Source organism: Mesocricetus auratus, unplaced genomic scaffold, assembly GCF_017639785.1.
Source record: "Mesocricetus auratus isolate SY011 unplaced genomic scaffold, BCM_Maur_2.0 Super-Scaffold_4256, whole genome shotgun sequence".
In the NCBI taxonomy this organism is placed as follows: domain Eukaryota; kingdom Metazoa; phylum Chordata; class Mammalia; order Rodentia; family Cricetidae; genus Mesocricetus; species Mesocricetus auratus.
The window spans coordinates 43,295,796-43,310,912 of record NW_024429182.1 but is presented as its reverse complement, the minus strand read 5'-3'; the positions used below and the strand labels follow the sequence as shown (position 1 = coordinate 43,310,912).

At 35.1% G+C, this 15,117-nt stretch overlaps 1 protein-coding gene across 4 annotated transcripts in view; it reads right to left on the bottom strand.

The window, feature by feature from the left end:
- The window catches only part of Vps13a (vacuolar protein sorting 13 homolog A), a 170,575-nt gene that overhangs the window by 129,593 nt on the left and 25,865 nt on the right, over positions 1 to 15,117 (bottom strand). For all 4 annotated transcript variants that reach the window (XM_040746689.1, XM_040746703.1, XM_040746695.1 and 1 more), the window contains 10 exons: positions 14,988 to 15,115; positions 14,697 to 14,803; positions 13,490 to 13,661; positions 11,570 to 11,632; positions 10,988 to 11,117; positions 9,783 to 9,877; positions 9,326 to 9,468; positions 5,204 to 5,390; positions 5,005 to 5,119; positions 340 to 476 (listed from right to left, as the gene is read on the bottom strand). In XM_040746689.1, coding sequence (XP_040602623.1) covers positions 340 to 476; positions 5,005 to 5,119; positions 5,204 to 5,390; positions 9,326 to 9,468; positions 9,783 to 9,877; positions 10,988 to 11,117; positions 11,570 to 11,632; positions 13,490 to 13,661; positions 14,697 to 14,803; positions 14,988 to 15,115 — 1,277 coding nt within the window. The remainder of the gene's footprint in view (positions 1 to 339; positions 477 to 5,004; positions 5,120 to 5,203; positions 5,391 to 9,325; positions 9,469 to 9,782; positions 9,878 to 10,987; positions 11,118 to 11,569; positions 11,633 to 13,489; positions 13,662 to 14,696; positions 14,804 to 14,987; positions 15,116 to 15,117) is intronic.

Here is a 15,117-nt window from a genome sequence, read left to right as displayed (position 1 = left end):
TCCTAGTACTGCTATACATTTATACATCAATGAACCTAATCAAACTATCTAAAACCAGCATATACTCAGGGGCTAGAAGAAGGCACTTGCTATTCTAGTAAAGGACATGGGTTCAGTTCCCAGTACCTACATGGTGGCTCACAACAGCCTGTAACCCTAGTTCCAAGAGATCTAGGACCCATTTCCGCCCTCCTTGAGCAGTGTACAAATCTGGTATGGTATACACACAGAAAAACACTCACATATAAAAAATAAATCAATCTTAATAAAATCAAGATACATTTTAAATTAAAAATATCACAAATGGCTTGTCACCAATCAAACATTATTAGTGTATACCTTTAAATGACCAAGATCCAAGAGAAGCAGATTTGATGTAGGGCTAAAAATCCCATATTGTGGGACAATAACATATGAAGCCTTCACATTAATTCTGAGATCGAGAACTTTCTGTGTTTCAATAATATACAATAAACCTGCAAAAAGATCAAATCCTTGCAATGAGTACTTTTCACAACTTACATTATGAAAATAAAACTGAAAATCAATAAACATGAATAATGCAATTTAAAAATCCATAAAGTCAGTACTGATTTTTAACAAACCTTAGAAAAAAGCCAGGTGTGGTAGCTTTAATTGGGGAGACTGAGGCTGATCTCTTGAGTTCAGAGTTAGCCTGCTCTACAAGTTAGGTTCCCAACCATCCAGGGCTCCACAATGAGACCCAATGTCAAAAACAATACAAACAACTAACACCCCAGAGCAAAGAACTTACAATATAAGTTTACATCTTTTACTGGTCAATAGATTCACAAAACTAATTAAATCAAAGAATAGAACTGAAGCAACCCTCCACTCAAATAAATGGGGGCTTTGGGAAGGGATTTTTAAAATATTTTATTTTTACTTGTGTTTATATGTCAGTGTGAATGTGTGCCTCCAGGTCCCCATGGAGGCAAGGAAAGGGTGTTGGATCTTCTGTAGCTAGAGTTTCAAGCGGTGCTGGGAACTAAATTCGAGTACTCTAGAAGACCATCAAGTGTTCTTAACCTCTGAGCCACGGGGATTGGTTCACAGCATGTGTATTCATTGAAGAGGTTTAAAGGACAATTTCTGCTACTGGTCCACCAACAACTTCTACTTTTGAGAGGGGGGGGTCACTTACTGGCCCATATCATGACCAAGCAGGCTAGGCTAGATTCTAAGGGGCCATCTTTTTTTCCCCCACCCCATCTCACTACGGATGTGATTACAAGGGTGCAGAGTCACATCTGGCTTTTTAAATGAGTTCTGGGTATTCAAACACATGTCCTTATGCATGTGAAGCAAGTGTTTAATCAACTAATTCACATCTACAGACACCCAAAAAAACAGAGGGGGGGGTGTTGGTTTTTCGAGACAGGGTTTTTCTGTATTGTTTTGGAGCCTGTCCTGGAACTCACTTGTAGACCAGGCTGGCCTCGAGCGCACAGAAATCTGCCTGCCTCTGCCCCCCGAGTTCTGGGATTAAAGGCATGCGCCACCCATGCCCAGCAAAAAAAAAAAAAGGGGGGGGTTTAAACCAGATAGAAATGAAGGGAAAAACACAAACCTTTTTAAAATATATTAATATTAAATGGTAGAAAACATTTACTGGTATCTGCTATTAGAATTTGTATAGCTTCTTCCAAACTCACAAATCTAATAACATCTACTGAACAGTAATACAAAGCTTAATGATTTTTATGACAATGAAAACCCCTCAGTCATTAATTCATCTTCAACAAAATCACATGTAAACCAGAAAAGGCAACAAATCTAGCTATTACTTAGATATTTCATTCACTTAGGTCATCATATGCTAATAAGTTTAATTCACTACTATGCGTGTAATTAGCATACTAATTTTATCTAATTTATTTTTATAAGTCCAATATCATATTATAAGCCTAATTATTTATATTCTGTGTACAATATACTTACTTATAGCTTAAGTAAATAAACACATTCTGATCTATAACAATTTAGGATATGGCAGTCAGGTAGAAAGAAACCTAGCTCACAAAGACAAAACTACAACAGAAATATTTCACTGATGTCTTAGTTATTAACATTTCTGTTGTTGTAATAAAACACCATGACCAAGGCATCTTGGTGAGGAAAGGGTTTATTTTTCTTATCAAAGTCCATCATGAAGGAAAGTTGGGGCAGGAACCAAAGCAGAGGCCATGGAGAGAACTGTTTACTGGTTTGCTCCTCATGGCTAGCTCAGCTTTCTTTCTTACAGCACTTAGGACTACCTGCCCAAGGGTGGCATCATCCACAGTAAGCTAGGTCCTCTCACACAAATCACCAAGTGAGAAAATATCCCACAGACTTACCTCTAGGCCATTCTTATGGAGGCACTTTCTCAATTGAGATTCCCTCTTCCTAGATATCTCTAGCATGTGTCAAGCTAATATAAAACTAGTCAGCACAACCAGATTTTTCACCTTAATTAATAATGAAAAATAATATATAGAAAAGAATAATGTGATCCAGATTATTTAGTGTGTAAGCCCTGCTACTCAGGTCAAAAGTAGATGTAATTTCTTTTTGTCAGAGTATGCTTAGGTTCGGGAATATTACCAGAATATGAGATGAAAAGAAAAATCATTAAATCACACAGCATTTTTCAGAGATGTCTTACAATTTTCATAAAAGAACTGATTCAGAAAGTTCAACACTCGAGCAGCTCACATTTGTATTTGGAACTCCTTTATCTCCTATTATCATAATCTACTTCCTTTCTCAAAAGCAAATTCTCCAAAGAAATCACTTAGATGTTTTGTGAAACCATATTTATCATTATGAAGGTTTAAAGTAAGAAGCGTAGTAACATCAGCCTACTTAGTAATTTTTTAAGACCATGGATTTGCTAAGAATGTATGAATTAAAGTCAGTACCTTTACTAAATAAATATATATTTTAAATACAATGACAAAGAAAAATAAAGCTTAAAAAACAGATACCCAGTATCATATAGCAATCATTAGCCTCAGACTGCAATCCTGAGTTCCTGTCTCCTCCTGTCTTACATTCCTCTCTCCACCTAGCCTTATCACTCCTGTCTCCACCTCCCTAGTGCTGGGACTAAAGGTGTGTGATCCAAAGTTCTGAGATCACCTTTGTGTGAGTTGTTTCTCTTTTAGACTGGATCAATTTTGTGTAGCTCAGTGTGGCCTTGAACTCACAGAGATACATTGTCTGCCTCTGTCTCCCAAGTCTTGGGATTACAGGGTGTACCACCACTGCCTGGCTCTATGGCTGTGGCTAGCTTTGTATTTTGATCTCCAGTGGCTTTATTAAATCATAAATAATATATCACCACATACAGTCATCATACATTCCTAAGATCCAGCGAGGGCAATAGAAATCAAGAAACACAATAACCACCCAATAAAGACAAAACAAGATTCAACACCTAAAATCACCTCAGTTGTTATAACCACAGATGCTTAGACACTAGCACAAAAACACAATAATGGCCAAGACGCCATATCTCCAACAGAACCTGAGAAATGTTGTATAGCTGAAAAATAAGACAAAGAATTGAAAATAACAATTATGAATACGTTCAAGGATTTTAAAGAAAATATGAATGAGTCCCTTAACAGAGTCTGTGAAGACACAAAGAATGGAATGAAATAATGAAAACAGTTCAACACAGGACAGTATAAATAGAATCCTAGACTGATATGAAAATTTAGGAAGTTAAACAAAAATCTCAGAGGCAAGGTTTGTACGCACCAATGGAGTACAAGACGAGGAAGACAGAATCTCAGGTAGAAGACAAGGTAGAAGAAATGGACACCTCAGTTAAGAAAAAAGTTTTATTTAAAAAACTACAAGAATAAAAATTTCAGGAAATCTGCAACACTATGCTATACCAAATCTATGAATAATAGAAAAACAGGAAAGAGATGAAACCGACCTCAAGGCACAGAAAATATTTTAAACAAAGTCCCATTGAAGAAATTTTCTCAACATAAAAAAGGAGGAACCAATCAAAGAAGCATCAAGAATACCTAATAGGATCAAAAAAAATTCCTCACAACATAATATTCAAAATATTTATCATACAGAACAAAAGGAGAATATTAAGAGTTTCAAGATCAAAAGACCAAGTAACATATAAAGACAGACCCATGAGAATAATATAACTCTAAAGATATTACACATGCTAGCCCAAGCTATATCTGCAAAACTTTTAATCACAATAGATGGAAAAGGAAAAACATTCCATGATTAAATTTTTAAAAAAAGGAGACTTGTACTTTCTAAGATATATTTTTATAACATTTGAACTTAATACAGCAAACATTTACTGTTTTAGTACTTTTTGTTGAGTAGTAAGAACTTAGGAAAATGTCTTGAAGATAAAAAAATCTCAATCTGACTAGCTACTGTATTTAATTGCAATGAATTCACATTTACTTGTAAGTATATGTCTATATAACAGGAACTGTTGGAAAGAGAGGCTTTGCTTAATACACTATTTTGGGATTCTACTGTATACACCAACCAGTACATGAGCTGGAATGGAATTCGGGAATTTGAACTAGAAATGGAATCTGAGATTGTAGGAAAGACTATAAGAATAAGTACAAATAAATAATAAGCAAACATGAAAATGTATTAATGAATTCAAACTAAAAGCTATCTTATAAAATCCACAGTTCAACCTTTCATTATCTTGAGGACAGAAGATGGGACTTTTTATTTCTCAGCCTAATCTACCAAACTCTGGAATTCATAGTAAAAGAACGAAAACAGGAAGCCCACTATCATAAAAAAGAGATCTAAATAATTAAATGAAATTTTTCAATTCACTTAAATGTGATTATTAAATATAAGATGTATATAAAAAATAATTACTATTATAACTACCTGACAAAAGCATTATTTTAGTTTCTACAGAACTATGCCCAGTCTAGAAATGCATTTAAAGTAAAATTTTAGTATTTTATGTAATTCACAAATTACCTGTTGCTGTTTTATCTCGAAATTCTTCAAGTTTTGTCAAAGTTGCTGAAGTTAGTTGTGCTAGGTGAACATCTTTTGGAGGTCTGAAGAACTCCACTATACTATTGACTGTCCTCTGTTAAAATAAGCACCACTAACATAAAACACAAACTTAAAGCAAATAAAAATACATGAAATGAATAACACAGAAAAAGCTTACTGCATCATATATTATCTCTAAAGGTTCAGCCTCTATGATACACCTCTGAGCAACAGTTTCATCTAAAGGGTTGGTCTCGAATGTAATCTGGAAGAGGGACATATCATCCAATGAAGACAACAGATAGGGTTTTTTTGAATTATCTGGTAAGCCAGTAATATGAAATGAATCAATTTTGGTTTCAAATCTGTATAAGAGAAAAGGACAGGAATTGGGAGTCAATTAATCTTAAATAATTTCTCAAACTGGAAAATTATAAAACACAGTAAACACATTTTTCTTGCATTTCCTATTAACTCAGATCACTTAAGAGAAAATATATAATTCCTATGAATTTAAATAGATTACTTCACTAAGAACCATATTCACATTAAATTTTATATTTAAAAGCTATGATAGCTAATATTTGGTATCTTCACTTGAAGCAGGGCACATAACCTAAATTTGAAGAGGTAACATTATAAAATACTTATAGAAATATATAAGATAATCCATTATACCCCTTGGTTGAGCAAACTTCTTGGATATACTAAAATGCATATACAACAAAAAGTCTAAGTAAATCAAAGATCAAAATTTAAAATATTTTTGCTGCAAGGGTCATAGTAGAGAAAATATACTAAAGAGAAAAAAAAAGATCATTTTAACTGTAAGGGTGAGGATATAGCTGAGTGGTTACAGCATTTGTCTAGCATATGAAATACCCTGGGTTCAATCCTTAGCACTCCCAAACCCATACACACACACCAAAACATACATATACATGTGTCTGTGTGTGTATATATACATACAACATACATACATAAAGTAACGGGGAGAAGCTATAGTTTAGCTGTAAAACACTTGCCTAGCATAAATATAGCCCTGAATTAGATCCCTACCACAGAGAGATTATGAAAAAGACACATATCAATAATGTATAAAGAATTGTAAAGAACTCAAATCAAGACATATTAATCAAAAGGGAGAGGAAGCTTAAAGGTCATTTCTCTAAACTAGGTATGAACATGAACATAAAATGGACAAATACAGAAAACAGTCTAAAATCATTAACCATGTATTGAAATTAGCCCCATGTGTGAGATACCACTTTTTACTAAGATAGCATAATCAGAAGAACAAATAATAGTTAAGCATCATGGGAATATGGAGAAACTGGAAATTTCATTCACTGGTAGTAGGAATGTAAATGATACCTGCTTTGGGTAGTTCCTACTGAAGTTAAACATTAACAGTTGTCATATAAGATAATAAGTCTACTCCTAGGTATTTAACCCCAAAATTTAAAACCCATATATAAATAAAACTTTGTCCATGTTCATATTAAGTATTCATTGCAGCCAAATGATAGAAGCAACTTAAGTATTTGTCAGTTAAATAAGGGACACATAAAATAAGGTGTAGGGTGTCTCCAATAACAGAAAAAAAGGCAATAAAAATTACAAATTTATTCTACATGAATGAACCTTGAAAACATCATGCTAAGCAAAAAACAGGAAAAGGAAAAAAAACAGTAAATCCCACATGCTGGATGATTTCATATAAAATGTTAAAAAAAATACTAATTCTGTGTGTGTGCGCGCGTCTGTCTGTCTGTCTGTCTGTGTTGCATGTATGGGTGTGCAGGCACATGTAACTGCATGTAAAGACCAGAGGAAAAGACCAGACATCTTCCTCCACTCTCTTCCATATTCCTTTAAGACAGGGGCATTCACTGAACAGCTAGCTGCTCACTATTCAGGCTAAGCTGGCTTGCCAGTGAGCTCCTAGGGTCCTCCTGCTGCCTCCACTGGAGTTACAGGGACATGCATTCACAACCTGCCTTTTGGTGGGTTCCTGGGGATTCGAACATAGGTCCTTGTGCATACATATCAAAAGCTCTTACCCACTGAATTATCTCCCTAACCCCAAAATAAAGGAAGGAAGGAAGGAAGGAAGAAGGGAGGGGGGAGGGAGGGAGTTAAGAGGACTCAGGGAGAAGAGGTAGGGAGAGGAGGAAGGGAGGGAGGGAGAGAAGGGAGGAAAGGATAGATGGAGAAAGAAAGAGAAAGGAAGGAAGGAATGGAAGGAGGGAGGAAGGAAGGGAGGGAGGGAGGAAGAGGAGGAAGGGGAGGGTGGAAAGGAGGGAGGGAGGGAGGGAGGGAGGGAGAAAAAGAAAGGAAAAGAAAAAGAAAAAGGAAAGAAAACAAGAAGTTAGTTGTCAGAAACATGGAAAAGGCACTGGGAAGAGACTGCCAGTATAGAATATAATTTCTTCATGGTTATGTTGTAATATCTGGAATTATATTCAGGTGGTGGCTACATAACCTTGAATATTATCAATGTAAAATATACATATGTAATATAGTTGCAAAAACCCAATAAATTATCTATTAAAATATATGTTATAGGCATGTGAACTTTACTTCTTCTTAAAAGATAAACTCTACCAAGCATGGTGATGCACACCTGAAATCTAGAAAAACTGAGAAGTTTGAGGTAGGAGACACTGAATTCAAAGACACTCTATCTCAAAACCAAGACAGAGTTAAACAAGAAGAATACAGGAAAAGAAAGAGTATTAAAGAAAAAAAAAAAAGGTATACCCAGATTAAAAGCCATATTTTACAGAGAGTGAAGGAATCTGTATACAACATATGCACTGTGCTTCTGGGGTGCTGCAGTTTCTCCACCAAAAAGCCCAGTCTCCCAACCCCAGTTTGTCTGTCTGTCTGTGTCTGCCTTTTCTTTATTCCTTTATCACCTCAGTCAGGTCTGTCCCTGAAACTATGCTAGAAATGGCAACATTTGTTGGTTCTTTCTGTAGGGTCAAATACTAATTTTAATTTTTTCTTTAGTGCTCTGTTTTAATAACATGTTACTTCTTACTAAATATAATACATTAACAATTCCAAAAAATTACATAATACAGGGGAAAGTCTAAGTCCCTAGACACACAAAGAGTGCATTAAATCACAGGACAAAGGACTGTAAAGTCTATAACCTAAATTCCAACCTTAAAGTGAAGCTTTTAAGACAAAAGGTGAACCACTGTCCCCCTTGTTTTTTTAAGAAAAGGTCTCTCATTGGCACTGCAGGCTCACTGGATTGACAGTGAGTTTTGGGGATGCTCCTGTCTCCACTTCCCCAGTACTAGGATTTCAGGCTGCTGCTACCACCCCCGGCTTTCTCCAAAGGGTTGGGAATCAAATCAGGTCCTCCCGCTTGTGCAGCACACTTTGGCAATTAATCTGTTTGCCCAACATTATGCTTGTTGCTGTTGTTGTTTTGTGTGTTTTTTAAATTGCTGGTCAGTTTGAGAACTCTGTTAGTGGCATAGTGAATTCTTACCCTACTTAAACTGTTTCAAAGTTAACCTATAATTGAAATATTCATTTTGTTTAAATGGCCCTTCAAAAATCTAAGTGCCCCCACAAAATAAGGCATTTTTTTTCTATGTTTAAACACCAGAACTATATTGAATGGGCCAGGATGCTCATAGTACAACATACATGTGCAATCCTTGATAAGCTGAACAAAGACATGGATGAGGCCTCACCTTCAGCCTATTGGCTACATTCTTGTCAGTTTACATTCTAGCCACCAGAAGAACACATGACATTATTAAATCATTTAAAGTCACTTATGCCACCTATCAACTGATCCAAGCTAGAAAACTTGTACTCCTGAGGTTCACGAAATGGGCCTACTCCCCTGCCTTCAAGATGAGACAGAGAGAGAGAGAGAGAGAGACAGACAGACAGACAGACAGACACACACACACACACACACACACACACACACACACACAGAGACATAGGCTGAATATCCACCTTATGTGAAATTCTTGAAACCTGATTCCAGATTTGGGGGATTTTTGAATATTTGTATGCAGATGATGTGGTCTCTTGGGGACTGGACCCAGATCTAAACATGAATTTATTTATACTTTATATATTCCTCACATATATAGTCTAAAAGTAACCATATACAATGTTTTTAGTGTGCCTGTGTTTGTACCTCAATCTATCACACCAAAGCAGGTGTGGAATTTTCCTGTCAATAGTCAAACATTTGAAATTCTCTATTTCAGATTGAAATTAGTGCTATTTAACCTGTGAAAGAAAATAAATTTATACTTACTTTATGGCTTGTGCTCCTGGTCTTTGCACAATCAAAGTACTAAGTCCTTCTACTACAATGTCTACCAGCTCCGGCTTTTGGTGATTTTCTCTTAGAACAATAGACATACTTTTCAAGTGAACAAAAAACTTCAAGGCTTCAAACTAGAGAACATGCAGAATAAGATAGAGGTGAGGATGGGAATGGAGATATATAAATATAAAATTATTAATGCAATTCCTTTATTACCAAATCCAAAGACACTTCTAAAACAATCTTTGATTTACCAAAGAATCACAATAGCCCTAAAAATTAAAAAAATACTTTTAATCATATTTTTGGAATTAAGATAAATGCTCTATTTATAGTCCCTCCCCCCAAAATAAAAATTACAGAAAAAAATCAGCAACATATAATTTCTAGATAATTACAGCAGGCACATCTAACATGAAAAGATATAAAGCAAAAAAAATCTTACTGTTTTTGGCAAGGTTGGATCAACTGCTGTTTCACTGTAACCAATTGCTTCATAAAGTAAAACTTTTTCTTCAGGTGTCAACATTTCTTCAAGAACTATAAATCATAAATAAATGTTTTATAGTCTTGCTACTAACAAATATAATTTACCTGGCTATATAAAAAACAAGAAAATATAATTTTGTTTTATTTAGTGTGTGTATGTACATGCACATTACAAACTGTATTATGTGGAGTTATATGTGTTACATGTTAAGTGGCTGGCAGAAGACAATTTTAAGAAGCTGATTTTCTGCTACTACATGGAACCCAAGAGTCAAATTCAGATGGCCAAATTTGGAAACAAAAACCATTCAGACATATTGCCAGCCCACAAATTTTATTGTTATTGTAGTATCTTTTACAAGTAATAACTACTAGATTCGTGTTGGCAATTTTAGGAATGATTTTTGAATAAGTTACTAAAAAAAATTTGGCAATATAATTTTTTCCAGTCTCCATATAAAGCAAGAACTTACTGGCACTATGTTAATCAATACAAAGTAGAAGATATACTAACCTAATTTTCTCTCAATTTACAGATGGATAAAACAGATTTAGCACACCTAACCTAGCCACACTACCAAAAAGGGACAAATCCAAGATGTATCTTATGTCCAGTCATAACCCTCCAAGGCTATATAAAGTCTTGACTGGGCACCACAGCATGTTATCTGTAATCCCAGCTATCCATGGTCTGAGTCAGAAAGACACAGAAATTAAACTCAGCTGTGGTTAAGGTTGAGGCAGCAGCTTAGTGGTACAGTATATGCCTAAGTATAAGCAAGACCCTGACTGGGCTTACTCCATGGCACATACACACATACAGTTCCCAAAAAGAGAAGAAGAAAAAAGGTCTTCCCAAGAAGCAACTTCAAGAAAAATTTCCAGTGGCTTAAAGCACTCTGCGATTACTAGCTACCTATTACTATGCCACATGTGCAGTACTCAGAGTTCCCAGTGTAAAGTACTTCTGCAGCATCAGGGTTGTTTCAACTACTTAAGAACATAGATTTGAAAATAACAGTAACTTCTTAAGTTTGATAATAAATTAAACAATTTATAAATATGAACATATACTTACCTGTTTTAATTAGAATTTTTGAAAAGCTTTATGATTATGCACTTGATGATAAACTATACTAATGTAAAATGAAAAGAACATACTTCCAGGTTTAACTTCTAGTTGTTGTTTAGCATTTGATTCTGACCAAGTCCACAGCCAGCTAAACCATCCTGCATTATCCTCTGGATCTTTTATTCCTTTTTTGTAAATCTTGAATCCAGCTTTCTTTACCTAAAATAAGTTTTCCAATAGATGACAAATTATCCTTGTTTTAGAAATCAAAAGAAATGGAAGCAGGAAATTTCCAAAATGAATCTATTTTGCATTGAATAAATATAAACAAATTTTGTACTAACAACATAACATGTTAACTGTAACATTTACCAAACAGGACTCTGAAATAACAGATAATTCTTCCTGTGACCTAACAAGATACAGAAACTGCAGGCAGTCGGTATTAGCTTTGAACTACATGAACTCTGAAATTTTCATAGGTTCAATTACTTACAAATAATTTCATCCTATTTAAACAAGTAATACAAAAACAAATATCAAATTTTCTTAACTCACAAAAAGCACATTTGAACTCTTCATAAAACAGTATTTTACACAATGTTGATAGTTACCTGTCATATCAATACATTTGATTTATTTTTATTAATTTAATGATGATCTGAAATTACCTCAACTTCTGCTTGTTGTCTAGCTATGGTTATATTAAAAACATCCAAGGTTTTCTCCAACTCCTAAAAATGTAAGCAAAAAAGGTGTTAACTGTATGGTAATTTTATATATTCAACTTTAGAATATAAGCTACTACATTAAGGAAATACAGTGAGAAAAAACAGACCACTTGAATCAATATGTTATCTCTTACATTCTAAGATGCAATGATTTCTTACTTAAACACATATGCACATGTAGGAACTCGGGAATTAGAACAGAGTAACTTGTAAACAGAGAAATAATCCCTGTCATGAGTATTATTATAGGGCTGGAGGGAGAGCTCAGCAGTTAAGGGCTAGGCTCACAACCAAAAAAAAATGAATATAATTGTAATCTCTATAAATATAGTTAGAGATACACTCAAAAAGATACACACGTGCATTGTTTAAAATCTCTTTCATCAGGGTTTCAATTACAAAGGCAAACATATCAGAACCATTTTTAACTAATAATGAAATAAATCCATCTTATAGTTTATATGATTATTAAGATATTTCAAGTAGGCTTACATGTACTTGAAATCTTCTAAAAACTACTCTAATTTTTCTGTTATTTCAAATTGTTACAGGTATGGACACAAACTGAGAGTTACACATCTATCACTTTCCCATGATTACTTTCAAGTTTTAGGTTCAAACTTTCTCCTCCAGAAGAAGCAACAAGGACTTATTATTACTCTAGAAAACAGCATAGCTCAGAACTGTGCTACCCAGTATACTCAGAAGATTCTGGTTAACACCATAACTAAGTAATGAAATACAAAACCACCCAAAAGGGCTCTAGACTCCAAAATTCCTCATCATTCCTAGTTTCGGACGTCATCTACCTTTAATCCCAGCACCTGGGAGGCAGAGGCCGGCAGGTCTCTGTGAGTTCGAGGCCAGACTGGACTACCAAGAGAGTTCCAGGACAGCCTCCAAAGCCACAAAGAAACCTTGTCTCGAAAAACCAAAAAAAAACCAAAAAACTGAAAATGTAATCTTTTCAGAATTTTCCATTAAAAATCCAGCTGGACTCCAAATGGCTATACTACATTGAAAAAACTAGTTATCCCTGGTCTGTCCAAACTATACTTTATCTGTTTTTCAAAAGGTTCCTTTTAGATTACACCATAAGGTTAAAAGACAAGAGTAATATAAAAGTATTATAGCTCAAGGCAGGTAATTAAATATGTTGCTGATAAAAACTACAAATATAAGACACAAATTATCTGTACAGGCAGAAAATCAGGAAAGTTCATTTAAGGATGATAGACTAAGGGAAAAGTACAGAGAGACAACAGGAAGGTGGCTAAGCAGGGCTACACAGACACAGAGATAAGGAGGAGCTTACGCATACAGAACAAATGCCACTGAGGCACAGTAAGATGATAGCAACAGAAAAATCATATACCAGATCATCAACAGTGATATAGCAATCACTTCTGTGACTTACAAAAGATATAACATGAAGCTTCACATTACGATGTATATGAACCCAACTCCTTTTGAACTGAAAATAATCTAAATTCAAAAGCTCACTGGAGAATGTCATCAGGCCTTTTATTACACAGCTAAAGAGTAAAAGCACAAAAATATCCAAATAAGAGACAGAATATGGTCAGTAAAAAGAAGATTAAGTAATTAAAAAGTAGCAGTCACTAAAAACTTGGAAAAGGGGCCATAGGGATGGCTCAGCAGGTAAGGGTGCTTGCCTGACTATCTAAACTTACATAGTGGGAAGGAAAAACAGACTGCAAGTTGTCCGCTGACCTCCCTTCACATATCACAGTGAGCATGCACACATAAACACAAATAAATGTTAAAAAAAAAAGAAACAAAACACTAAGGAGAAATTATGCACATCAAAGTACTCAATGATTGTTTTAAAATGCTAACCTCCAAAGACATGAGAATTTCAGGAGATGGCTTCTTACTTGTTAACTTTTTCTTATAAAATTCTCTGTATTGTTTCATTTTTTGTCTATGGTCTCTAATATGCTCCCATGACCACATCCGTAAACGGGGACTAACATTTACTTCAAGAATACCGTGTATAGCATAAGCCCACCTATTTTAAAAAAAGATACATAATTATACAGATATCAACAACCTAAAACAACTGATTCTGTTTCTCTAACAAGAGTAACTACAATAAGGAGACTATTAAAACAGTATTCCATCAGAACAGTCTTTTTATAGCATTATTCCATTAATTATCATTATATCTTACAACATAAAAATAAACATTAAATTCTGTAAAAAAAAAATAGCTCTGCACAACTTAAGGCATAATTGGAAAACAAGTCCTTCAAGTTCTAGAAACTGAACAACAACTGAAAAAAAATTTAATTTAAAAATGGGGTTACATGGATAAGCCTCCCAAATCTGTCTCATGTACTAGAATTCAATCTGAGTCAATAGAGGTCTAATGAGTCAAATAAGAAAGCTTGGGGAAAAAAGGGGAGTCAGGGGCGAGGAGATGGGATACTACTAGAAGACAAGTCAAGGTAAGTTTTTTTCCCCATATATTTTTTATTTAACTTCTTATGCATGTCACTTTCAGTTCCCTCTCCCTCCCCTCCTCCCCCACCCCCCCAATCCTCCCAACCCATCACCCCCACTCCACTCCCCCTCCACTCCCCAGGGAGGGCAAGGGCCTCCATGAGGGATTTTCAGGGTCTGTCACACCATCCCAGGAAGGGCCCAGGTTCTTCCTCATGTGTCCAGACTGAGAAATCATCCCTCCACGTGGTATGGGTTCCCAGAGTCCATCTGTATGCCAGGAATAAATACTGCTCTACTCTCCAAGGTTCCACAGATTGCTAAGGTCTCCTCTCTGTCACCCAGGTTTGGTGGGAGGGTGTCAAAATACTGATCCTTCTACTATGTGAAACTACAGTATTTTAAGATTTTTAGGGGTAAATTGCATTTTTAAAATTTTCTGGAGTCAACATATATTCTTAGCCCCAAATCAGTTTGCACCACATCTTAGAATAGCTTTAAAAAGCATAGCAAATTTAGTTTTGTGATACAATCTTAAATATTAGAAATAATAAAATTAATTCACATTTTTTAGATGTTTCAAAACAACGGAAGCATTTACCATTCTTTGGCATGGTAGTGAACAGGCACATCAGGCTTGAATTTTCTGTATGGCAAGTTTTGTGACATCATGTCAACTGACTCAAGGAGCTCCATGAGACTGAAATACTAGAGAAACAAAGTTAAACAAAGCTTTTCAATGTTCCAGGGTTCCTGTTCACTACTGAAGGCAAAAGTTAAATTGTCGAGTTTTTAAGGGAATGTTTATATAACTAAGAATTTCAGAAAATACTTAATTCTTTGCTTTCATCAAACAATAACTCACAGTCTAAATGGCATCAAAGAAAATCACCTGTGGTTTATTAAGCTCAATCATTATGGTATGTAACTCAACATCCAGGTTTATTTTGGGGTCAGAAAAGTCAAAATCTGATCGCCGGTTCATCTGAAGTTTGGCATTAGCGGATATAGGTCGAAAGACT